General features: G+C 38.9%; 1 protein-coding gene across 1 annotated transcript; it reads left to right on the top strand.

The window, feature by feature from the left end:
- Positions 1-27,849, top strand: LOC115918947 (Y+L amino acid transporter 2-like). Its single transcript, XM_030995423.1, has 12 exons — positions 1-20; positions 1,604-1,730; positions 3,777-3,945; positions 4,891-5,082; positions 19,280-19,405; positions 19,932-20,031; positions 21,046-21,090; positions 22,711-22,834; positions 23,056-23,159; positions 23,636-23,879; positions 26,431-26,614; positions 27,249-27,849. Exons 1-12 carry the CDS (start codon positions 1-3, stop codon positions 27,311-27,313), a joined length of 1,500 nt encoding a protein of 499 aa, XP_030851283.1. The 3' UTR covers positions 27,314-27,849.
- Positions 27,850-27,932: the final 83 nt, after the last annotated feature.

Below are 27,932 nucleotides of genomic sequence, written 5' to 3'. Positions count from 1 at the left end.
ATGGCGCCACAGACTCATGAGTAAGTTGCCAATTTGTCTTGTGATTTTCAAAGTTTTTCATGTCATTAAAAATTCATAACCTTTATACTAGTGATCCGTTTTTGCTCAAACTTTTTTGATTGTTTTGTCTGATCTGCTGCTTCTATCGACAGTAAGTAATGTTGGAGTGGACTGGCCCTTTAATGATAATTAATAGAAACTCTCGAACCATAAAGTACTTGGCCTGAACTAAATATACCCCACATCCTTTTTTTGTTTTGTTGATTTTTTGATTAATTTGTTTTCCTTCTCTTTGTCAATGTCAACGTAGTTGCCAACTAATTAGCATTACTTTCTTTTTGAGAGAGCTACCCCTTTTTAAATATTAAATTTCCCAGAATACACTCTTCCATATTCTTCTTAAATTTGTCTTGCGCCGAGCGCTGTTGCATGTTCCCCATTTTCATTTTTGACCTGTTTTTTCCTTTTACTTGATTTCAACCCCATCATATTAACGCAATAAATGTATCTTGCACTTCTAATCCTCATAATAATCCCTCCCATCCCCCCCCCCCCCAGATTAGTAATTCCGGTATTTTGTATAAGCCTTCGCTTCACTGAACTACCTTCTTATTATTTCCGTTACTGCATCCGTTTAAAAGTGTCAAAATCGAACTTGAACTAATCATCTTTTTACTCAAATTTTAATTCGATCACTTTGCCTAATAGTTTGTAGATGATCGGGCGTTTATACGGATATCGTGTGTTACAACTAAAATCATTAGATTTTTGTTGGAATAGCAACACTTTTCCAAGTTCTGTTCGGTTGTTTAGAAAAAGGGCTAATTGCGACGAATGAACTACAATTCTCTCTCTAGATGTCTGTTTGTTCTCGAACGTGAGTATCTAATTTACAAAATTCTTTATCTTACGGAAGGCTCATCAGTATAGTACTTCTATAAAATAATCAGTAAATATCCCTTCTCAGATTGATTCGCCATATAGTGGGATTACCTGCTTTTTACGCCTTCGAATTTGCTTTATCGTTTTCTACATTAGAAAATCTTACTTCATATTCGGCATTTATTTTCTTATAAAACTGAATAGATAGGCGTGATTAATGGGCGGTTCCTATCGAAATATCATCCTGTTTTATTGATGATATCCACCTGTGATATCCATACAATTATTTAGTTTGTCAATACTATTACTTCAATATATCCTGGCTTTACAATGCAATTTCATTTCTAACTTTTCTTACATTTCTTATTCGCCTTGCAAATTTACTAGTACTATATTTTACTAGATCACTCACAATCTGCTTGTGAATTAGGCCTGTTTTTCATTTTAAGGGAAAATGCCTACAGTCATAATATCAATTACACAATAAACTGAAGAATCAATGCTGTACAGAGTAAACCCAACAAAAACAAAATACAATTTCTTCCTTGTGTACAAAATCTTAAACTTCATTTCTCTTCTTTTTAAAACCCAATAACGACAACGATGACTTTGTTCTTTGTTATGATAATGGTGATAATGATACCATAAAGAATATGTCGATGTTAATACCTATAAACCTTAATCAGTGTCAGAAAGTAATATTTTCTTGTCGCTGTTTTAGGTCTATCGTTCCGCCACAGCCAAAAGATGGCGACTCAACTTCTGGCGGTTCAACCTCTGGCGATTCGACTGATTCTAAAGTCGCCATCCCAAGACATCTTGGTCTATGGGGTTGTGTGTGGCATACGGTAAGAAATAATTCAATTTTATAAATCCACGCCCCAACATCTATTGTAATCAGTCTGTTAACATAAAGTATACAGCATATCAACACCATGGAGCTACTCCATGCTAGTACAGTGCCTGGACTGCTTCCGTGTCGCGCCCCCAATCAGCGGAGAAAATAACACACCCTCAACGGGTGTATTTTAGGGGATCGCGTGATTAGTGGAGACACTAATCCCGTGAAGGCATTTAGGCTTATCCTTATAATTACACTGTTTCCATTTTTTCATTTTACATTTACCTTTTGTACGATGTCGAAATAACATTAACATGCTATCAGTTGTTTTTAATATGAATCTCTAATTCAATTCCCCAACACCTTTACTTTACCTTACTTTATCTTTTTCGCCGAAATATATACAGGGCGTCCCAGAAAAAACGAAACCGAGAAGTATCGATGTTTTATCATAACTTAATCACAACCATAATTAATAAATGATACATATTTGGAAAGCTTAGAGTCTCCTCTTTCAGTTGATGCTACTCAAATGATGCATATTTCACGCATGAGTGATTAAAAGCAATTTGAAGGAAGGAAACCAAAAAGACATTTGGCGGGCGGTATCTGAATTTCGAAGAAAAATTCACATTTCTAGAAAGTTGAGTTTCTGCCCTTTCATATGACACCTCAATCAGGAAAAATGAGCGAGGAATGACAAAGTTCTGTTTGTTTAAAGTAGTGCTTGCATCCATAATTTTATTAAACGAATTTGTTTTCACTGGGTGCCTGCCGTAGCAAAAAGCAGATTTGACAAAAGACTTAACTCCGTTTCGTTGACAATCAGCCATGCATGAAGACTCTCGTCTACGGCTGATTGTCAACGAAACGGAGTTAAGTCTTTTGTTAATTTCGTTTATTGATACGGCGGGCAGCCAGTGAAAACGAATTCGTTTAATAAAATTATGGATGCAAGCACTACTTTAAACAAACAGAACTTTGTCATTCCTTGCTCATTTTTCCTGATTGAGGTGTCATATGAAAGGGCAGAAACTCAACTTTCTAGAAATGTGAATTTTTCTTCGAAATTCAGATACCGCCCGCAATATGTCTTTTTGGTTTACTTCCTTCAAATTGTTTTTAATCACTCATGCGTGAAATATGCATCATCTGAGTAGCATCACATGAAAGAAGAGACTCTAAGCTTTCCAAATATGTATCATTCATTAATTATAGTTGTGATTAAGTTATGATAGAACATCGATACTTCTCGGTTTCGTTTTTTCTGGGACGCACTGTATAAGCCTCCTATCACGTGTACAATAGTCGTGCTGCATGAAAGTATGGTGTGTCCAAAACTAGAAAATCCTTTAATTCTATTTTTGCTATTGCAAATAAGACTATGAATAGCATATATTTTTCCATTGCATGAATACTGCTGAGAATTCAATCATTCCCAAGCCCTTCAAAGGCGGCAGGTCACTTGTATAGCCCTGCCTCAGTAGGTAACCATAACGTGCCTTTGTCTGTCGAGAACGGCACCAATGGACCCAAATATTGTGATCTAAATCGCGACAAAAGAGATTATAGAAATTTACAAATTAAGAACCCATCGGTCTCGCAACCCTGTGATTACACTTTAAAAGGCCAGAGAGACCGTTGATACCGGTCTCATGGGATAACGGTCTCGCAAAACCTGTGAAAATACGTCAGACGGCCCATGAGACCAACATTGCTGGTCTCATTGGCGATCGGTCTTGCAAAACCTGTGATAACACTTCAGAAGCCCGTGAGATCCAACACTGCTGGTCTCATGAGCAATTGGTTCCCTTTAATTCTTCATATTTTGTGTGAACTAATTTAATGTACTTAATATTTTATCTTCGAAATGATTTGTATTATATTTTAATGTTTGATGAACTGAAGAATTAATAGAGACTTACCATGCATGGGGCGTCAAACATCGCCTCGGTCGGTGACGCAGTGCTACGTCAGCAACATAACGCCTCGTGTGCAACAGGCATGACCCATCTAACCTTTGACCTTGATTTGACCCCTGATCTTTTACTAGGTCGGGAGTGTCATCGGCACGGGCATCTTCATCTCGCCTGCGGGAATCCTGCGGGGTACCGGTGGATCGGTAGGGCTAGCCCTCATCTTCTGGGTAGCTTGCGGTGTTATCCAGACCTGCGGGGGATTCGTCTATGCCGAGCTGGCCGTCATGATCAAAAAGTCCGGAGGTAAGTATTTAGAGGTTTCTGCTTAAAGCGAGAATAGCATCAAGTCCACGCAAAATAACTAAGAAAAACACCACCCCCACCACTAAAACAACAACCCTTCTCGAGTTAAAGCCCTTCTGGCTCTCGACAGCCTGATGAGAAATATAATTAGTATCTCATCTGGTTGTTAGAAAAAGAAGATAGAAGAGGGGAGAGGGAATGGATAGAGAGGGGGCACTGGCGTATCCACACCTTGTCCTTGGGAGCAAACCGTCTCAACTTAATGTGATCCAAGTAACTGTAGTAAAAAAAAACTTTTCTGTGCCCTTTGTTTGCGATACGGGTGGGGGAGGGGCGAAATGGATTGTCATTGAAATTCGCCTATGGCTACTTTTCGTGCATTTCAATTATTTCCCTACTTGCGAACTGTTAGGTAATATTAAAGAGTTTGCTGCATTTCCTTTTCACCTTTCAAATATGTGGTGGTGGTGGTGGTGGTTGTTTTACCTGACTGCTAAGAAAGCATAAATGCTTGTAAGCAACCAGATGACCGACGGCTTTATGTCCTCTGCGAGGGACCTGGTAATGAGGATTAATGCCTTACCAAAGGACACTAGCGCATCGCCTTGGTTTAGAACCCGGGTCACCGGATTACGAGACCACTGCTATACCGACTGAGCTATCGCTGGAGGGACAAATTACCCCCTTGCATATACGCTAGCGGGGAGTTGAGATGTACAAAATCAATCAGGGCGGGGCTACTAAAGAGGTCCAAGCTTAGGATCCATTTGATGACTTCATCTAGTGTAATAAATATATTAATCCTTCTTTTTTGTATTCGGGAGGGGGCACACGACTCTGTCGGCATACGCCACTGATAGCACCCCCTCCCTTCCCCGTAAGAATCAGTCGATTGATTCTGTTCACGTATTTACCCATACACCTGCTATTACATTAACCTTGCAGGGGAAGTGACTTTTATTCACGATGCCTACGGTCCCGCGGCCGCCTTCCTCAAGCTCTGGATCATCGTCTTCTTCCTGACCGCTGGCTCGGCCATCGTGGCCATCATCATCCCCGAGTACCTACTCACTCCGTTCTTCCCCTGCTCGGGTCCGCCCATCCTCGCTGTACGATTCATGGGCATCTGTGTTGTATGTGAGTGACGTCATTGTATATAATGATGTAGGGGCGGGACCAGGGTTCCGTTTATTGGGGGAGGTGACAAATAAAATATGAATAAATGAATAAACGATAAACAAATAAATGCATGATCAATAAATGAATAGTTAAATATAAAAAATAGATGAATAAATAAATCAATAGATAAAAAAGTGAATAAATAAGTGAATTGATAAATAAACAGATAAATAAATAGATACAATTATTTTGGATTTTAGGGAGGGTTACCGGAGCCATTTCCCCATCTTTTGAACTTCAGACAGACAAATCACCCCCCCCCCCCCACCACCCCACAACAAAAAAAACCGAGAAGGGTCGATCGAGATCCAGAAGAACAAAAATTAATGGGAAATGAAGAAAATAAAAAAGAATAGAAGATGCTTAAGGGCAGAAAATATAGATAGAGACAAAAGCGAGAAGGGCAATAAAGAGGGGGAAATAAAATGGAAAGAATAGAGATTAATGAATGTAATCATAAAGCAGATATTATAAGTAAGAAAAAGTCGTCTATATAATTGTTTTACATACATTTTTACACACAATTTTGATGTTATCCCACTTTTATGAAAGTTTTCCTAATTGCAATTAACTGTCTGAGCGTCAAAGGACCTACTCGCTTTGCTGGGTTCTTTACTATCACCAAGACCATCGGGCTTATAATTATCATCGTCACCGGCATGTATAACATCGCTGCTGGTAAGTCGTGACTCTTCCTCTCTCTCTTCCTCTCTTCCTCTCTCTCTCTCTCTCTTTCTGTCTGTCTCTCTGTCTCTCTGTCTCTCTCGCTATCCCTCACACCTCTCCCCTCTATCTCTTTCTCTCTCTTTCTTTATTTTTCTAGAACATTCGATTTTGTCATCAAAATTCACTAGCTAAGAATAAAAATAAATGATCTTATACATTACTGCCCGAATAGTTGGAACTCTAAAGAACTTCGGAGGAGTGTCTAGACCCCCCCCCCCCCCCCCCCCCCCCCACCCAACCTCGTACGCTTATGAATGCAACGGAGCAGTGGAGTTGCACATTTCGGACAAACTAGCTTTCTATTAACTTCTTCAACTAACGCAAAAGTAACGCATTCTCTGGAGTGAATATAGGGACTGGCAGTGCCTTAAAGCCCCACTGTCCTACTTGTAGCTACTTGCTCCCTCTATATAGAAATCTTTACCAATCGGTGCCTGTTGGTCCCCATGATCCTCTTTTTCTTATGTTAGTTGAGAACTGAGTTAATGAGATAGCCACCTGTCAGTGACCTCGCTGAATGGTCTAATCCCTTCTGGCCCAGTAGTATTGACAGTCTTCAAAAGGACGTCACATTGCCTTAAACGGATTTCACATGTAGCAGTCCACGTTCTCGTCGTGCAAATCTAAAAGTCCCGAATATAGATATCTTGACTGCTATGAGAGGCATAGCTAAATTTCTAAAGAGAGATATATAAAGTCAATTAACTTAGCTATTATACGCTATAATTCATATTGGGGTGCAAAATTACGATATCCTGAAGCAACACATACGAAGGAGCAAAACGACTGAGTTTTTTTAACATCTTGAACCTTCAGTACTCTATTTCTAATACAATTTACTCTCTGTATTGGGGCAATCAATCCTTGAGGATTATAATTTCTCTTTCTTTCTCTTTCCTCATCCTCTCTTTTGCATTATATGCGCCCCTTCAAGTGCCGCCCGGTTCACGTGCCCCCTGCCCCCTAGAAACACCAAGGCAACATTTACAAATAAGCCACTTCACTGCCCTAATATTAGTTATTTCAAAATTATTGGGATGCATATGGAAACGTTGTACCATCCGCTCAATCTGACTTGCGTGCACAACAAATAACCTTTTTTGCATGAATAAGTAAAGTTTTCAAAAAAGTGCGTTTCTTTCCAGCATTGGGGTGCCCGGGAGTCACTTTGGTAACCTTTCAAAAAGTATAATATAAAAAAACATATGCACTTTCTCTGTACTTTTGTCCGAAAAAACGTCTCTTTTTACGTTGGAGATGAGCAAAATAGCGAGTTTCAATTACACTTCGCCCACTCTCGCAAGTCTTTTGGTCAGGCGGCTTCGGGGTGAGTGGCTAATGTAAATGAGGCAAATCCAAGCAAACGTTTTCATAAGGGGGAGGCAACACATAAGGTGCAACAAAAAGCAATCGAAACTAAATAATATTTTGTCTTGTAATGTAAAACAGAGGTATAAACTATATATCTTATTATGTTTGTGTATTTACAGGTTACACGACTTACTTGGCAAACGCATTCAGTACTGGTAACCCGAGTATAAAGCTCCTACCTATAGCCTTCTATTCAGGGACGTGGGCCTACGGGGGTTGGTAAGATTTGAAATATTAGTATTATACGCAACCATCCCGCTACTCCCTTCGCTCCTCTCAAGGCATCACACTGAACCATGCATCTCCTAAGATGCTACCCACACTTAGTGACAGAGCATTTACAACTGCTGCTCCCAAACTGTGGAATAACCTACCCGTATTCTTTGCAACTAGCAATCTCCCAATACCTTTTTTTTTTAAATCTCAAAACTCACCTCTTCTGTTAATAATATCATTGTAAAGCGCATTTGAACATGTATATGAAAAATGCGCTGTATATGAATAAATTATCATTATTATTATCATACCAAAATTTCGTTTCACTGCAAAAAGGACACTGGAGCCATGCACTGCCAATGCTTGTAATGTTCTTACAGCGGTGCGGTGACAATAAAATCAGTTAAGTTTATTTTCATATTTCACGTTTGACTTTTACAGTTTTTTTCACGAGAAAAAAAAAGGGTGTTTCAGGAGTGTTTTATATCTTTTCTCAGTTATATGTATGTACATTTTCTGATATATATACCTTATCGCGTGTTCAATAGTATTATGAGATATGGTGTATATGTATCTGAACAGAATGTTTAACACGTTTAATGAACAAAATACAATCCAACATTTTGGTCTAGATACATGAACTACATGTATATTAAATCAATTTGTTGCTGTTGTTGTTATTTATTCAATGATCTTTTTCAGGGATACCGTGTCCGCTTTGACAGAAGAAATAAAACAACCTCAACGGTGAGATGATAATTTTAACATCATGAGCATTTTCTTCAAGTACATTTATTTAAAAAAAAGATAAATAAATGTAAATGGCACTTCTAATTACAGTAAATAATTACATAGCATGTATTATTACCACCACACCCTCCCCATGATCGTTTTGATATCGCTGCCACAATACTATTGTGCTTTGGCAAGATACAAATCTGCAGTTGCCACTCTCTACCCCGGAGAAGTCAATCGACTCCCTGTAGGAGGATATTAATTGAGTGACAGCGCACCTTATCATTGGAAGCTCCGCTATATGTGTAACTGAAAGGCCCTAGGTAATTAGGACACCATGTTTAATGAGACTAATCTTATCCATCCTAATATCATGATTATGATATTGATAATAATGATGAAGATAATAACAAAATAGCTAATGCTGATGAAATTAATGATGATAATGATAATAATAATAATAATAATAATGTCTTTATTTAATACTCTTCAGCATTGATGCTGTTCTTCCCGAGGGCCTTGCAATTATTATTTGCCCAGCAATGCCTGGTACATATTCACACCTGGGTGGAGAGTGGCAAATGCGGACTGGTGTCTTACCAAAGGACGTTAGTTCCGGGCTTGGATTCGAACCCTCGGCCCTTGGATTGAGATTCAAGTGAATGAACCACTATATTACGACACATCCTCTCTTATTATCTTCCAGAAACATTCCTCTAAGTTTAGTCATCTCTATGGTAACCATCATCATCGTCTATGTGCTGACCAACATCGCTTACTTCACTCTTCTATCACCAGAGGAAGTGCTTAGTTCTTCAGCTATTGCTGCAGTAAGTATAGCCTATACCATCCCTATGTTCCCGGTTGAATCCCTCCTCCCGTCCCCCCCCCCCCGTCCCCCCCCCCACACACACACACAAACAAAAATGATCTAACAATATTTTTAAATGATAAGTGACTCAGAATAGCTAAAAGTTTAAAGCGAATGCATTCATGTATGAATGTTTTCTTTTCTTCAGACATTAAGGGGTTGAAATGGCACACCTGAAGATACTTCTTATCACTGGTTGGTTTAAATCTATTTTTCTAGGAATCGTAGATTTAAGGTCCTTTGAATTGATTTCTTTCTCTATTCTATGCATGGCCCACTTTCATAGAGGTATATTGTGAGACGCTTTGTTATTGCGAGGAAATGGCGCCATATTGACTGGATTGCATCGGATGAAGTTATGAACGTTTAGTGGTAGTATTTTGAATTTCCTTTCAAACTGAATTATGTGCAGTTAGTACTGAATATTTGTTTTGATTTATCAATTTCCTTAGATATACATGAGCCAATCTCAGACAGCAACCGTTTAACAATTCCATTGTCTTATTACCATGTGGTGTTCACATTCTCTTTTTAAACAAGATTGATGGAGAATTTTTTTATTTTTTTATTTGCCATTGCAGGACTACAGCGTTAAAGCGTTGGGTAGCTGGTCTTGGCTTATTTGGTTCTTCGTTTCTATGTCGGCCATGGGCGCTCTGAACTCTGGTATCTACAAACGTGGGAGGTAAAGCCTGCTTTCTCCTCTTTGCCATTATCTTTTCTCGTGCTATTTCCATCATATTCATCGTTTCATTGCATATTTGTTGTGATATAATTATTCTTGTATTATGTTTTGCATGAGAAATAAAATCATTTGAATCATTATATCCTGAGGATATCATATTTTCCAAACCTCACTGGATCTCACAACGACGTTCAAAAATAATATCAGTGCCATTTCGAAAGCCAAATTGTGCATCACATTTTTGAATGTTCGAACATTACGATGCAGTGGCGGATCCAGATGGGGCCCGAATCGCCCCCCCCCCCCCTTTTGGCAGCGTTAAAAATAGGGAAGTGAGAGCAACGGAGGAAAAAGGAGTAGAAAAAGAGAACGGAAGGCAAAATAGAAAAAGAGAGGAAAAGGGGAGAGAGGGAAAAATGAAGAAAAAAAAATCGAACGCAAAGTATTGCACAACTCTTGCGTTATAAATCAGAATTGATTTCTTGACATCAAGAAATGAATTCTTGTTATCAAGAAATGATTTGTTTTGTTGTAAAGCATTGGTAATTCTTGATATCAAGAAATGGGAATAAATGTTAAAACGGCTTGCCATACGGATGAAAGTAGAATAGTGGGAGAGAATGTTTGTGTGTTTCTATCGCTCAAAACGGTTACCTTGAAGCAGGAGTTTCTAAAACTCGAGAGCGCCTGGGACGGACTCCACCCCGAAGGGCTCGCCTTTACGCGATCGCAACATGCTTTCCGCACCCCCAGCCCCCCTTTGGGAAACCCTTGATCAGCCGCTGTAATGATATATTATATAAACCAAACATGTAGAATTCCTCTTCAATTTGATTTCTTGAGAACAAATTACGTATCGTTTTTCTTGCGATCTACCGTTATTAAACTATTATTATGCCCCACATTTTGTAGTCTCCCGTCCTAAAGTATATTAAAAAACAGTCGTGTCTATAGGCTTCAAAGCCCCTCTGCACCAGTCTGGCCAGGAGGGATTAGACCTCTCTGCATGGTCACTGACAGGTGGTTATCTTTCAATGAACATAAGAAAGGGTGGATCATGGAGGACCAATATTCAGCGATAAGGCATTGAGGGCGCAAGTAGCTATAAGTAGTGCAGTGGGGCTTGAAGTTCATACACTATAGCCTACCGTTTAATACGATGTCACTAAGAACATTGACATAATTGATATAAACAGTGTCGGTACTCGTAACTGTTGAATCATAACTAAAGTTAAACCTTTGAAATTATTTTTGTTGCCCTAGATATGAAACATATAATATGCACTGATCTGATCTCCATAATTAGGCAACTCTTCGCCTTGGCTCGAGAGGGCGTGCTACCGGAGATCGTGGCCATGCTCAACGTCAACTACTACACCCCTATCGCTGCGACCTTCGTTACCCTCATCGGGCTCATCTACCTGGTCGAAGACGATATCTTCACTATCATGGCTTACGTGGGCTTCGTTGAAAACATCTTTGACACGATGACGATTGCCATAGTGCCCTATTACCGATGGAAGTACCCGGATCGGGAGAGATTGGTCAAGGTGAGCAAAGCGAGAAGTCACGACCCTGACGAAAAGGAATTGTTTCAGATTTGTTGTACCAGTGATGGAACCCGCGATGAAGTAGGGAAACTACTTCCAAATATATTTCCTCTCTTTATGTGATATACATTATTATTAACATTCGAATGCGCCCCTTCCATTTAGGTCGACTCCCATAAGCCCACCGAGATGCAGATTGATTAGGGCGCGGCAGGTGCCCCTTTCTTGTATTTTATTTTACATAGAAGACACCCCCCCCCACACACACACACACACACTCCCTAATTTATAGTATAATATTTCGGAAATTATTATCTGAATTACTATTTCCCGGAATGTAACGTTTTTCAGTCGGCAGTTTTCCTTGACGGAGGTGAGAGTCGCTTCGCCCCGGCGTTAAAGAAAAATTACACATTATTTTGAATGATTTCAGTTTCCCTTTATTTCCATTTTAGGTACCCCTAGTATTAGTTCTTTTCTACATGTGTTGCCACATCTTCGTCGCAGTTCTTGCATTCATTGTGGACCCCCTTAGGAAATCAATCGGCATTCTTGTCGTCCTGACGGGTCTTCCGGTTTACTTCGCCTTCTATCACCCGAGGTACAAACTCAAACAAGAGTGGGTCAAGTCTACTTCAGGTGGGTACCATTTTCTTCTTTGTTAGAGTGGATAGGGTTCGGTCATTGGCGCAACCTGGTCCAGTCATTGAAGGGTCACTGGCACCGGCGTACTGATGGGGGGGGGGGGGGGGCAGTTGACTCTCCAAATAAAGTTCAAACCGTGGTTTATTTCTAATTCGATACCAGTGATTTACAAATTTTGCTGACATTACATGATTTTCCGGGTTTTATTCTCTTACTTTTGCCCATTATGCCAAGCGGCACTCCCGGTGGGGGAGGATAGTCGCCGTGCCTTCAATTTTCAGGTTCCCCCTTAAACCGCCTTTATACATAGGAAAAGTGCCCCTTTTCTTTTCTAATAACCGTCGTTTTTCCTTTTGATATTAAAGTGCTTATTTTTCCTTTCTCCATAACATGCACCCCTAATTTAAAGCGACTTAGAGCCCCTTTTTCTTTAATTTTCCTTAAAGCGCGCTTGCTACGCTCGCCTGTATTTACAGATTTTATAATTATGTTACTGATAAAAAAACCTTTCATTCTTTCTTTTTTAGATTGTGCTTATACTTAATGGGGTTTGTTTTTTGTCTGCTTTATAATATTGTTTGGCACTGGGACCTCACAAACCACAGTACATTGTACCACGTGTAGAAAGAAACAAATATTGATATCATCCCTGGTAGTGTAATCACAACCATGACGATGTAGGGGTATAAACTGATGTCTAAAAATGGTTTATGTTTTGTTAAATGTTTCCCTTTGTAGTTGCCCTTTTTCCAAAAAGTGCCCTTTTGTGTTGTTGCCCCCCCCCCCCTATATTGGAAGACGCTCCGCCGCCCCTGCATTTTGCTACTTGGTGGTGATGCGTATTTTGTTCTGACTCGATATAAAGAGTACGTGGAGGGTGATTAACGAAGCTTTGAAATCCAAAAACGATGCCGATCACCTGGAGTGACGACGGATAGTCAACCTGTTCGAAACGTCGAGCCACTCCCGCGACCCATCCTCTCCAAGCGCTATAGTTCTCCTTAGAACTATAAGCTAAGAAAGATAACCAACAGTCTTTTTCAAGACTACACCAACAGTCCTTTTCAGGACTACACACCCTCAAGAAAGATTACCGAGAGTCCTTTTCAGGATTCCTCAATCCTCCCTCTCTCTCACATGGTGCACCCGCAAGCCTACTGTATTTCAAACAAATTATCACTAAATATAGACAAAACTCACAATACGCTTTTTAGTTATACGTTAAAAATACTTCCTAATTATGTCAATTTTAATTATACCGAACTAGAACAAGCCGACTGCACTAAATTTCTGGGACTTTATATTGATAGTAATTTATCTTGGAAAACCACATTACTTATTCGAGCAAAGTCCTCTCAAGAAATATTGGTATACTTAACAGACTTAAACACTTCTTTCCAAGTAACATATTATTATTAGTTTATTCTGCTTCTACACCACCTCATGTTACTTTTTCTTTCCCTTTTATTTTACGATTTAGTTGGATTGGTCACTATTTATACCCGTCCTCCATTCATTACCACAAATTATTTCCTTTTATTTTCTTTTACAGTGAAGCTGACAAGATTTTTCCAGAAGCTGTTCAACTGCATTCATCAAGAAAAAAAGACTTTTTGAATTCCATTGAAATTCAGCCCACTATTAATAAATTCCTCTGTATCTAAAATAATTGACAGTTTTTAATCACAATAACCTGCAAATATTCTAAGATTTCTTTTAGTATTATACTTTTAATACTTCTAGAAAATATTTTCAGAATTTCATGAACCTGAATTATCGCAATTCAATGTTGATATTTCAGCTCAGAAGAGCAAGTATTATGGAAAAGATCTGCTATGAACATATTCATCGTTTAATGATGATAACGATTAATCAGGTACGAGAAGGTCAATATTTAATTTGAATCACTTTTTTAGCAAAGCAATAATAATACATATGTCACATTCGCATTAATAGGCTAGTATATTATAAAAATGGTGATCATTCTTTCGTTTCTTTCTTTGTTTAAATAAAAATATTATATTCTTCATACCTTTATTTCTGAGTGTTAAGCTTTGTCATGGTCAAACGGAAAGCGGTGGTGGTATTCCCTAATTAAATGGGAACAAATCATAAAAGGTGAAAAGTAAACACTTTATATCCTACCCCCCCCCCCGTAAAGAATTCAAATTCAAATTCAAACCTTATTGATTTCAATCCAAACAGATAGGCTCATTCTAAAAGAATGTATACATTGGATAACAAATTAAAGAAGAGAGAGGGACAGAAAAAGAGAGAGATATGTAGAGAGAGAGAAAAAAAAGTGTGGGTGTGTGTGTGTGTTTGGGTGTGTGCGTGTGTGCGTGTGTGTGAGAGAGAGAGAGGGAGAGAGAGAGAGAGAGAGAGAGAGAGAGAGAGAGAGAGAGAGAGAATATTTGTAGATGTATTGTCATATCCCTCTCTCTCGATGTCCAGTTATCAAATATCTAAAAGTGCTATGCCAATATGAAGTAGATTAGAGTCGGTCCATGACAAACATACAATTTGACATGGAAGGTCCAATGGGGATATTGTCTAATTTTAGTATTTTCATACCATTCAATAAAGTTGTATAAATTTTCCGTACTCAGATTGACTGCGCCGAACAAATGCCAAAGTTTTATCATGTATCATTATTTTCATAGTATACTAGCGGTATATTTTGTTGGCTCCAGTTAGCGATTGTATATTTTAATGTCACACAATAATTGTAATCTTGAACATCATGCTCATAAATAGATACAATACCGATGGCGGGTCCAGGGCTCTTTAAAAGCCAGAGTTAATGATCTGTGGTAGTCGGTCGTATTCCTGACAATTCCGTCGTTCACAGTACTACAATCTAATTTCATGTTTTAGATTCTTGACTGCAGACTCAAAGGTAAAAAGTCCAGGAGTATAAAGCAAGAGCCCTACCGAGTAAAATGACTTGTATGGGCTGCCATAATAAAGTCAACGGCGGTGTTTCAGGGGGTGGGGGTTGGGGGGGGGGCAGGTGGTCAACGGCTCCTTCCCCATGATTTGCCCCAGAAGGCTACCTTTTAAAGTTACATTTAGTGACTCAAAATATCGATGTATGATCAGGCACCGAAATGTGTAGTTTACCCCCCCCCCCCCCCAGTTAAACATGTCCCAGAACTGTCCATGGAACTGTCCATGTTAAAGAGTACTTTCATGACACCATGATTGACCTTCTCGGTTGACCTTGACCTAAAGCTTATCATATCACTGAAGTACTTCCTATACGTAGTTTAGAACAACCTTGACCAAGGCGTCGCTCCTGGGTTACATTGGGGCAGTTGCACCCCTAATCACTGGTGTGGTATATAAAACGGTGTATGCCTTCATAATTCATCATAACAGGGGATGTATCGATAAATGTGCCCCTTTCTTCTCAATGAAAATTGATAGAAACTCTCGAGCCTTAAAGTAATAGGCCTAAACTAAATATACCCCACATCCTTTTTTCTTCTTTTTGTTGTCCTTCTCTCGTCAGAGTCCTCGTAGTTTCCTTCTAATTATCATTACTTTCTTTTTAAGAAAGCTACCCCTTTTTTACTTTTAAATTTCCCGTAATATGTTCTTCCGTATTCTTCTTGATACATTTTGCCTTGCGCATGTCCCCCATTTGTATTTATTGACTAATTTTGCACCTGTTCTTCTACTTCAACTAAATACCAACTCAATTACTTATCTTGTACCCTTGACCTCATATTATTATATAAATCATTTAATTTGTAATTGTTAATACCCTCCCCGTTCCCCAGATTAGTCATCCCGACATTTTGTATAGGCTTTCTCTCTACTGTACTTTACCTCAGTGCTTGTTTCCGTTGCCAAATCCGTTTAAAAGTGTCAAAAATCACAAACTTGAACTAATCAATTGTTTTTCTTTACAACTCAAGTTCCGTTCGGTCATTTAGCTCTAGTTTGTGGATGATAGGGGGTTTATGCGAATATTGTGTATAACAACTAAAATCATAAGCATTTTGTTGAAATAGCAACAAAATAATTGTGTTCGGTTGGTTAACTAAAGAAAAAAGGGGATTGCGACGATTAATACTACAATTCACCCTTCAGATGTCTATTTCTTCTCGAACGTGAGTATCCGATTTACAATATTCTTTATCTTACGTTAGGCTCATCAGTATAGTATATCTATAAACTAATCAATATTATCCCCATTCAGATTGATTGCACATATGATGGGGGTAGTTGCTTTATACGCCCTCCAGTTTGCTTTGCGGTCTCTACATTGAAAGATCTTAATTCATATTTTGCAAAGTATGTTTTATTTTATTATCTAACTGAATAGATAGGCGTGATTAGTAATCAGTTCTCTTCGAAATCTAAATTAAACATGTATTAGTAATGATATATATATATGCAATAATATTACTCAGTTGACCAATACCGTTACTTGAATATACCCTGGCTCTACAATGCAATCTCATTCCCATTTCCGTCTTATTCCCCCGGTAACTTTACTAGTACTATATTTTACTAGGAGTGCGTTTATCTAGGCTTGCCACTAGATATGTACATATCGTACCCCACTATACGATCGTGATTTGCGGGATGTCGCGTTTATCGACCCTTCACGATTCAAAATAAAGGCCTTGTGTCTGCCCAGCTGTTTTGACCCGGGAAGCAGACAGTTTCTCGGAGGTCAACTTCACACGTATGCTTGTACACAACACCTGGGTGATCATATTTGTATGTGAGGTTCAAAACAGCTTTGCGTTTATCGATCTCTCAGAAACGTGATTCTGGCTGTATGTCACATTCAAAACGCACCTTTTTGCGTCTTTAGATATGCCCATATCTAAAGACGTTTGAAAAAGGCTTTGCGTTTATCTACTTCTAAATTTGCCTGAAAGACGTTTGAGAAACCTGATTCTAGCCAAAAATTTGCTAGATAAACGCAACCAAAGTCACTTACAATTTGCTTATGGATCAACCCTGTTTTTTGTTATAAGGAAATATGCCTGTTTATCAAGTCGTTAAAGTAATAATGTGAATTACATTATAAACTGAAGAATCTGCGCTTAACAAAGTTAAACCAACAGGAACAAAATGGCTTGCTTATACACAAAACTTAAAATTCATTTCTTAAAAAAAAAAAAAAAGACGATGAACTTCCAGGATGGTACCACAAGGAATATGTCGATGTTAAATCCTGAATCCAATGACCGGGTTAATAGTATATTTGTAAAGCGCTTCGAGACACTTGTATTAAGCGCTATATAAAAATTAAATATTATTATTATTATCCTCAAAAACGCAGTCATTATCAAAAAGAATTTGTTTGTTGTCGCTATTTTAGGTCTATCAATCCGCCACAGCCAGGAGATGACAACTCGACCTCTGGCGATTCGACTGATGTCGATTCGACTGATTCTAAAGTCGCCATCCCAAGACATCTTGGTCTATGGGGTTGTGTGTGGCATACGGTAAGAAATAGTTCAATTTATTTACCTACGCCCCAATATTTATTTTCTTCAGACTGACATTATTGCTAACATGAAAACCCCAACACTTTTGTTTTTCCTTACCTTTTCTCTTTCGCCGAAATATTTATATTATTACTTGCCAATTATCTGGGACCATCAATCTGTAAAGCCTCAATATGTTTTTCATGATGGTCCCTTTAATTCTTCATGTTTTGTGTGAATTAATTTAATGTACTTTGTATTTTATCTTTGAAATGCTTTGTATTATATTTAAATGTCTATAATGAACTGAAGAATTAACAGAGACTGACCATGGGGCATCAAACATCGCCTCGGTCGGTGACGCAGTGCTACGTCAGCAACATAACGCCTCGTGTGCAACAGGCATGACCCATCTAACCTTTGACCTTGATTTGACCCCTGACTTTTTAATAGATCGGGAGTGTCATCGGCACGGGCATCTTCATCTCGCCTGCGGGGATCCTGCGGGGTACCGGTGGGTCGGTAGGGCTAGCCCTCATCTTCTGGGTAGTTTGCGGTGTTATCCAGACCTGCGGGGGATTCGTCTATGCCGAGCTGGCCGTCATGATCAAAAAGTCTGGAGGTAAGTATTTAGAAGCCAGTCTTTGCAAAATAACAACTGCAACACCGCCACCACCGCCATTACCACAACAAACCTCATGAGTTAAAGCCCTTCTGCCTTCTGGCTCATAAGAAATGTACTTTCAAGGCCCTTTGTTTGTGATAGGGTGGGGGGGGGGGCATCGCTCGAAATGAATTGTCATTTCATTAATTTCCTAACCTGCAAACTGTTACTAGGTTATAAAGAGTTGCTACATTTCTTTATCACTGTTGAAATTCTGCCAGGAGGGGCAGAATTATGCCCCCTTTCACCAATTACGCTAGTGAAAGGGGGGGGGGGGAGTGCAACATCAATCAGGGAGGGGCTACTAAAGAGGTACAAGCATATGATCTATTTGATGACTCCATCTAGTGTAATTTACCCATATTTTGTTTCATTAGGGAGAGGGCACATATGGCTCTTTACTTTACCCCCCCCCCCCCCAAAAAAAAAAAAAAAAAAAAAAAATGCGATTTTCAAATTACGGGAGGCAAATATTTATATTGCTCACTACCCTTCCCCCCCCCCCCTCCCCACTGAGCGAAATATCGATTTTTCAATTTTCAAGCACCCTCCTTGAAAAAAAAATCCTGCGTACGCCACTGGTTTTACCCGTACACCTTCTATTACATCGCAGGGGAACTGACTTTCCTCCACGATGCCTACGGTCCCGCGGTCGCCTTCCTAAAGGTCTGGATCATCATCTTTTTCCTGACCTCTGGTTCGGCTGTCGTCGCTGTCATCATCCCCGAGTACCTACTCACTCCGTTCTTCCCCTGCTCGGGTCCGCCCATCCTCGCCGTACGATTATTGGGCATCTGTGTCGTATGTGAGTAACGCTGTGTGCTGCAGGGGCGGGCGGGACCTGGGTTGTGTTATCGAGGGCGTGTGGGGAGGGGGGGGGGGGGGGGGGAGGGGGAGGACAAATTTCGACAGAAAAACTCTGAAAAGCAAATAAATGAATTAATTGATAAATTAATGAATTTAAGATAAATAATTGAATAAATAAGATATATTGATTCGAAATTGAGAGAGGGTTGACGGATCCAATTTCTCAATATTTGTTCTTCCGACAGATAGTTCACTTTAAACTGAGAAAAACAGTACAGAAGATGGAGACATAAGCCATAGGGGATATAAAAAAGAGGGCATATAAAGGAAGAAAAGGGAATAAGACATGCAAGTCAGAGATATTACGTCTATTTAATTATTTTACATACATTTTTTACACACAATTTCGATCTTATCCTACTTTGATAAAAGTGTTCCTTGTTGGAATAAACTGTGTGAGCGTCAAAGGACCTACTCGCTTTGCTGGGTTCTTTACGATCACCAAGACCATCGGGCTTATAATCATCATCGTCACCGGCATGTATAACATCGCTACTGGTAAGTCGTGACTCTTCCTCTCTCTCTCTCTCTCTCTTCCTCTCTCTCTCTGTCTCTCTCTCTCTCTCTCTTCCTCTCTCTCTCTCTCTCTCTCTCTCTTCTTTAACATTTTTGTTTAACCTTTTATTTCATCATCCAAAGTCACTAGCTAAGGTAAAAAAAAGTATAACCGCATATACCTTACTGCCCGAATAATTGGATATCTAAAATATCTTCGGGGAACCCCCCCCCCCCCCCCTTTTTCTTCTTGTACGCCTATGACTGAGAAGCGGAGTTTCCAATTTCGGACATAAGTAGCTTTCTATGCACTTCTTCTTCAACACATGCCTTTTGGACCGTGATTTATCTTCCTTTTCATCCCTTTCTCTTTCTCTTTGCATTTGTTACGCCCCCTTTCAATTGCCCCTGTTTCAAAGTGCCCCTGTTCCCTTTTCCCCTTTTAGATACGCCACAAACAGCAACTGAACTAAATAATATTTAGTCTTGTAATGGGCTAAATAGGCCACCTTCTTTGTTTCTATTACAGGTCACACGACTTACTTGGCTAACGCATTCACTACTGGTAGCCCTAGTATAAAGCTCCTACCTATGGCCTTCTATGCAGGAGGGTTTGCCTACGGGGGTTGGTAAGATTTGTAACAACTTTAATGATGAGAAGTGTCTAACTTTTGTTTTTAAGTGACCCAAACATTGTGGAGCGTGTGTGCAGCGCTTTGTAACTGCATGCAAGGAAAAGGCGCTATATCAAATGTCTTTTTAATTTGATTGGATTGGATACCAAAAGGTCACATCCCTGGTGGGGTCACTCAATGTGACTTCCGGACCGCATGACCGTTACCAAAATCGCGGAAAAAGGGGTCAATTTCAAGCAATGTCCGCGGACAAAATATTCCTCGAAATAAAGAAAATAGGGGGCACAGGTGTCCCCGAAATTGATAAATAGGGGTCAGGAAAAAGGGAAAAGAGAAAACCGGGAAGAGAAAAGAGAAAACCGGGAAGAGAAAAGAGAAAACCGGGAAGAAAAATTCTCGCAGCCGAGTCTTGTCCTTGAAATATGGTAAAATAGGAGTAAATTTGCGAAAGTGTCCTTACAATCTCATAAATAGGGGTATTCCAAAGTACGATTTTGTCCTTGTTTTGACGTAAAAAAGGGGGTTAAATTTCACAAAATGTCCTTGAAATTGACCGCAAAAGGGGGTTATATGCATTGGTGGTAACGGTCATACGTGTCACTCTTTGCAGGGGAGTGACCCCACCGGGGTCACATCACTACAAAAAGGGCACTATTAAAAGCAATGCACTGTAAATGGCTGTAATGGTCTTTCAGCAGTGAGGCGACGAACAAATTTTATTTGTATATTTTACATTTGACATTTACAGTATTTTTCACAAGGAAAAAGGATGTTTCATGAGTGCTTATATCTTTTCTCAGCTATCTGTACGTACATTTTCTAATAATGTATACCTTATCGCTTGTTTAATATTACCATGAGTTGTAATTTATATGTTTATGAACAGAATGATGTTTTAATAAGTTTAATGAACTCAATACATCCAATATATAAATAAACATAGATACATGAACTATTGTATATTAAATCAATTTGTTGTTGTTGTAATTTATTTTATTTTATTTTCAGGGATACCGTGGCCGCTTTGACAGAAGAAATAAAACAACCTAAAAGGTGAGATAATCATTGGAACATCATGAACATTTTTTTTCCAATAATGATAAATAGATGTAAATGACACTTTTAATAGCAGAAAATAATCACATGGCATGTAATATTACCCCACCCCTCCCCATTATTGTTTTCCTATAGCTGCCACGTTACTATTCTCTTTTGGCAAGATATGAATCTGCAGTTGCCACTCTCCACCCTAGTGAATTAAATCGGTTCCATGTAGGAAGAAATGAGTTGAATGATTGAGCGCCTTTTCAAGGGAAGCCCCGCTGAATATAGTTGAAGGGCCCTAGACAGTTTGGCTATCATGGTTAATGAGACCATCTTATTCAACTTAAATGTACTATGTCGTATGTGCAGGCCCCCCAAAATGAATTAATGTTCAATTCCAACGGCATGTGGAAGATAATACTAATTCAGAACTTCCCTTACAAAAAGGGGGGGGGGGGGCTTGAAAATGTCTTAAAGTGGGAAACTAACGACTATTAGTTGTTGAATCGACTTAAGAGCTATAGAGCCAGTAAGTAATAGTCTGATTTTCAGACCATTGTGCCGAATGGTCGTACGTTTTATGCTGCGCAAAGATTCAATCAGTTTATTTTTGGCCATTACAAGAAGTGGGTTATTGATGTAGGCAAATGCTCATGTACCCTTTACAGCTCATTTTATGTATACATTACCAAAGATGACAAAAAAAAGCCAGTCAGCCACTCAATAGTGTCTGAACGTGAAGTCTAGCAAGTAAACAGGTTTCCTTGCATAATTTGAACATTAAGACTCTGCTAATATTTAAATTTCACAGATACCTGTAGGACATACATGACATATTCATAATTCCTGCAAAGTTCTACAGAATTTGATGTTGGCTGCAAAAGGGACATACTATCTTTAAGGCCTATTGACTACTGAATTGTATAGGCCCCATAGGCTTAACATAGGGACCACCCGGTTCCCGTAAGCAAAGGGTTATGATGTTGGTATTAATACAAGATATAAGATACAAGATACAAAATATTTTATTTGGTCTTTGCAAACAAGTTACATAGAAATTTGGTTTCCACTGGCGTTACAGTAATATTCATGATAATAATAATGATAATGATGATTACGGTGGTAATAATAGTAGTATTAGTGGTATAGGTAGTAGTAGTAGTAGTAATAATAATAATAATAATAATAATAACAATAGTAAATAATAATAATAATAATGATGATAACAACAATGATAATGATGATAATACCAATGATAATGATAATACCAATGATAATGATAATAACAATGATAATGATAATACCAATGATAATGATGATAATACCAATGATAATGATAATAACAATGATAATGATGATGATAGTAATTTTGTTTACCAAAGGAATCTTCATCAGCATCAATGCTGTTCATCCTTATATATATATATTAGGGCCCTGTAATCATTATTTCAACAGCAATGCCATGTACCCATTTACACCTTGGTTAAGAGTGACAAATGCGGACTGGTGTCTTACCAAAGAACGTTAGTACCGGGCTGGGATTCGAACCCTAGGCCCTTGGAATGAGAGTCAAGTGAATGAACCACTGTATTACGACACATCCTCTCTTATTATCTTATTATCTTCCAGAAACATTCCTCTTAGTTTAGTCATCTCTATGGCAACCATCATCATCATCTATGTGCTGACCAACATCGCTTACTTCACTCTTCTATCACCAGAGGAAGTGCTTAGTTCTTCAGCTATTGCTGCAGTAAGTATAGCATATACCATCCCTATGTTCCCGGTTGAATCCCTCCCCCCCCCCCACACACACACACGCATACACCAATGTCCTGAGATATACGTGATCTCATCTCAAACTTATCGTATATCGTATATAATTAATAATAATGTCATGTAGTGTTCACTCTCTTTATTTTAACTCAGATTGATGGAGTATTTTTTTTTTCTTTCTCCATTTGCCATTGACAGGACTACAGCGTGAAAGCGTTGGGTAGCTGGTCTTGGCTTATTTGGTTCTTCGTTTCTATGTCGGCCATGGGTGCTCTGAACTCTAATATCTACAAACGTGGGAGGTATAGTCTGCTGTCTCCTCTTTTAATCTTTGTCACTATCTCTTTCGATGACTCTCTGCCATTATATCCCGAGGATTTTCAAAATCAACTCAGTGCAATATCGAAAGCCTTATTGTGCATCAATTTTCCAAAGGTTTGAACTCTACAATGCAGTGGCGGATCCACCTCCCCTTCCCATTTTTGGCGGCTTAGTAAAAAAAAACAAGGGGGAAGAGAGAGCAACGGAAGAAACGGAAGTAAAGAAAGAGAAAGAATATAAAATAGGAAAAGAGAGAGAAGGATTATTATTTGTTAAATTAATACATAATCGCTATGGCCTACCGTTTACATCTACAGTGTCGGTATTCTTAACTTTTAAATCATAACTAAAGTTGAACCTTTAAGATTGTTTTGTTGCCCTAGATATGCAACATATTCATAAAATATGCACGGACCTCATTTTATGAAAACTATTATTCTTTGCCCTCTACAATCAGACAACTCTTCGCCTTGGCTCGAGAGGGCGTGCTACCTGAGATCGCAGCCATGCTCAACGTCAACTACTACACCCCTATCCCTGCGACCTTCGTCACCCTCATCGGGCTCATCTACCTGGTCGAAGACGATATCTTCACTATCATCGCTTACGTGGGCTTCGTTGAAAACATCTTTGACACGATAACGATTGCCATAGTGCCCTATTACCGATGGAAGTATCCGGATCGGGAGAGAACGGTCAAGGTAAGCAGACATGCAGTCACGATCCTGCCCTGAAAGGAATTATTTCTGATGTGTTGTATCAATGGCGGACCCCGCGATAGGGGATACTACTTCCAATTTTTTCTTCGCCTCTATTAGGACACATAATTATTAGGATTCGTTTATGCGCCCCTTCCAGTTTAGGTCGACTCCCATAAGCCCGCCAAGATAAAATCCTCTATGTGGGCATGCCTTGAACTATAATACATCGCCCTACAAAGGGATTTTTCCTGTTGGGGACCAGGGGAAAATGCAATGCATTATTGATAATTTATTGCATTTTCTTTGTTTTGTTTTTTTGTATTTGTGGGGGCGGCGACGTACCCTAGCCCCCGCTGCGTTCAGTCATGATCCAGTGGCTAAGCAATGGCCTCGTTACTTTGAGGCCCCAGGATCAAAACCGTGTCGATCAGCAATGTTAATGCCCTTTTGTGAGGCATTAATTCTCATTACTGTCAGTTATGACTTAAGGGCTTAGGTCCCTTAGTTGGTTAGGAAAGTAGCACACACATGATTTAGCAGTCACGCAAAACAAACACTCGAAAATTATTATTCAATAAAATCTGAGAATGTATACTATTATTTCGATCTATTAGGAATAAATTATTGTCAAAATAATTCCATAAATTGGGGTCAAAATAATTATTCGACCTTTATGAACAACAGTGTATAATGACTGCTATGAGAGGAATAGTTGTTTTATAGGCTCAAGTGGACGTTACATCCTGATATCACCCCTAGGCGCGCCGAGGGGTGATAGCAAGATACAACGTCCCCGAGAGCCTATAAAACAGCTAATCCTTGAATATTACAGCAGTCATTATATCTTTTATATCCCGGTACTGTAAAAAGAAAAAAAGGTCACAGAATAGTCATGGGCGACTTACCAATCATGTGGTCTTCACATGCAGACTGTGCTCCAGTAGAACAGTAAAAGCAGAAGTAATCAATAGAATCCTGGGGTCCCGCCCCCCCCCCCCCCCGCTCAGTGTTATTTAGGTTACGCATATGCGTGTTCACAGCACCCCCCCCCCTTTCAGCCGATAAGTCCGGTGTGTAAAGTCAATACGGGTAGACCTTTTTTTTTATTTTGATACGAGCCGGAGATTTTGGGAACAAGCATGCGGTCCCTAGGTTCCCGGAATGGGGGGCCGGGCATGGGGTCTTCGCATTTAAAAATCAGCATCAATTTGAAACTGTGCTCCAGTTGAACATAAGGGAAAGCAGAATTTGCCCCAGTAGAATAGGAAAAGCAGGAGTATTTACTAGTTAACCCCTGCAGTTAACTCAAACAGCAACTTTTGTCATACAAATCCATAAAACTCCATAGAGGTGTCGTGGACGAGTGGATATGTCACTGGACTGTGGATCACAAGGTCCGCGGTTCGAATCCCGCCGCGGCACTAATGTCCTTTGGCAAGACATTGATCTACATTTGCCACTCTCCACCCAGGTGTGTTAAATGGGTACCCGGTAGGATGCGAAAGCTAATGTGCTTAGATTAGCAAGTGTGCGCTTGTAAAAATGACGCCTGGCTGGAATGCTCCCCAGGGAGTGGAGAATGTGCATGCATTGTGTGCGGGTAAGCCTGAATCCGATGACCGGGGTAATATTATATAAATCTGTAAAGCGCTTTGAGAGGGCCTTCGGTCTTGAAAAGCGCTATATAAGAACTAACTATTATTATTATTATTAAACCTCCAAATCACTCGCTCTGGCGTTCACTCGGTTTTCGCGAACTGTCTCTTTTTAGTCGCTCGGCGTCTGTAATACATGAGGCCTTGTCTAAAGGCTAGTCTAGCACCAGCGTAAAACCTTTGGAGTACGTTGTCCAGCTCCGAATTCGGAAGTTTGTTTACGCTATCGAGGTCTGTGTTGACAACTTGCAGGTAGTCTTCGAATATTTTTACGGAGAATTTCACGAAATTGTTGGTGTTCTTGCTGTCCGCAGAATTAATCAAGTCTTGTAATTGATCATCATCAAGAAGTTCAAATCTAAGAAAAGTCGCTTCAGCCATTTTTACCTTCTTTGGACATAAAATAAAATTTAGAAACTAAAGAAAAATCGAAGATAATATGTAAGCCTGCAATCAAGATCGGCGGTCGTCTGCGCTGTGTGCAATTAAAAAACCTAAACTGTAGCGACTAAATGAATCGCAGAAAAAAGCACTGTATGGTAGCCGCGCTCGCACAAACTAAGTTTTAACACGTAATCCAATGGGGATCGCAGCAAAATTTTACTATTTTCCCGGTACCCGGAATCTTGCGAGAATCTCACTCATGGACTATTGACCGGTACTGACATTGTTCGTTTCTTTACGGGAATGGCCAAAATCACGACTCCAATTTCGACCAATCAGATGGCTAGCTTTCTAGAGAGAGATATATAATACAGTATAATATTTCAGAAATTATTATCAGAATTACTATTTTCCAGAATGTAACATTTTTTTAGTTAGCAGTACAAATTTATTTTATACAAATTATTATTATTTTTTTTTTAATTTATACAATTATACAAATTCTATTTTAGGTGCCCCTAGTATTGGTTTTTTTCTACATGTCTTGCCAAATCTTCATAGCAGTTCTTGCATTCTACTTGGACCCCTTGAATAAAGCAATCGGCATTGCTGCCGTCCTGACGGGTCTACCCGTTTACTTCGCCTTCTATCACCCGAGGTACAAACTCAAACAAGAGTGGGTCAAGTCTACCTCAGGTGGGTACCATTTCTTCTTTGTTAGAGTGGATAGGGTCGGTCATAGTGGCGCAACCTGGGGGCGTTTCACAAAACTTGTAATCCGTGACAAATGACAGTTTTTGTTATAAGCTACTGAAATCCTTGCTTCTGATTGGTTATCAGCAGATTTGTCACTGATTTGTGTCATTTGTCATTTAAAAAAAAGGCTTTGTGAAACGCCCCTGGTGCAGTCATTGAGGGAACACTTTCGTCAGGTGATGACAAGGTAAATGAAGTGTAAAGAAACCCCAAATGAAAAATGCCCTTTTCCATTAATTTGGGAGAAAATTTAAGAAATCATCGATGTCTAAAATTCGTAACTAGCGCAAAGTCTCAGTAATTTTTAATTTGGAAAATTCTTCTATAAAAAGACAAATAGACATATGCGTTCATCTGCATGCTATTGTTATGCTTCACTTAAATTATAGTCATCATCAATGATTCGACAGCAATTAAAAAATCACAAATAAGCTATGAATGGTGACTGTCTGAAATGAAAATCATTCAAATGCTGCATCATAAACGTATATTGTCATGTTGTTATTTTACTCGATATAGTGTCTGTTCGCTGACTTTATTGCATAATGTTTCTAATATCTATTTTCTTTTACAGTGAAGCTGACAAGATTTTTCCAGAAGCTGTTCAACTGCGTTCATCAAGAAAAAAAGACTTTTTGAATTTCACTGAAATTTATCCCACTATTGCTCTGTATCTGAAATAAATGTATAACTTTGCCTCAGTCTCGAGAGTATGACTTTGTTGTAATGATTACAATTTTCTTTAAATACATCCGGGTATTTTACATTAATACTACAATGAGAAATTAAATTGTGTTTTTTAAACAATGAAGATTGTTCAAGGTAACATTCTCTATGGTAAAATGTAAGTCACTGTTTACTTTTATGTATTTACATTGACAGTTTTGTTTCATAATAACCTGCAAATATTATAAGATTTCTTTTAGCATTATACTTCTAATTTTTCTAGATAATATTGTCAGAATTTAATGACCCTGAATTATCGCAATTCTATATTGATATTCCAGATCTGAAGAGCTAGGATCATGGAATAGATCTGCTATGAACATATTCATTTTAATGATAATATTAATAACGATTAACCAGGTACGAGAAGGTCAATATTTAATTTGAATCACTTTTTAGCAAAGCAATAATGATATATATGTCACATAAGCATTTAATAGGCTAGTATATTATAAAGATGGTGATAATTCATTCGTTTCTTTCTTTGTTTAAATAAATATATTATATTCTTCATACCTTTATTTCTGAGTGT

Source organism: Strongylocentrotus purpuratus, unplaced genomic scaffold (assembly GCF_000002235.5).
Source record: "Strongylocentrotus purpuratus isolate Spur 01 unplaced genomic scaffold, Spur_5.0 spur5_contig_853, whole genome shotgun sequence".
NCBI classification, from domain to species: domain Eukaryota; kingdom Metazoa; phylum Echinodermata; class Echinoidea; order Camarodonta; family Strongylocentrotidae; genus Strongylocentrotus; species Strongylocentrotus purpuratus.
The sequence above is the reverse complement of the archived record's forward strand: the minus strand, read 5'-3'. Positions and strand labels throughout refer to the sequence as shown.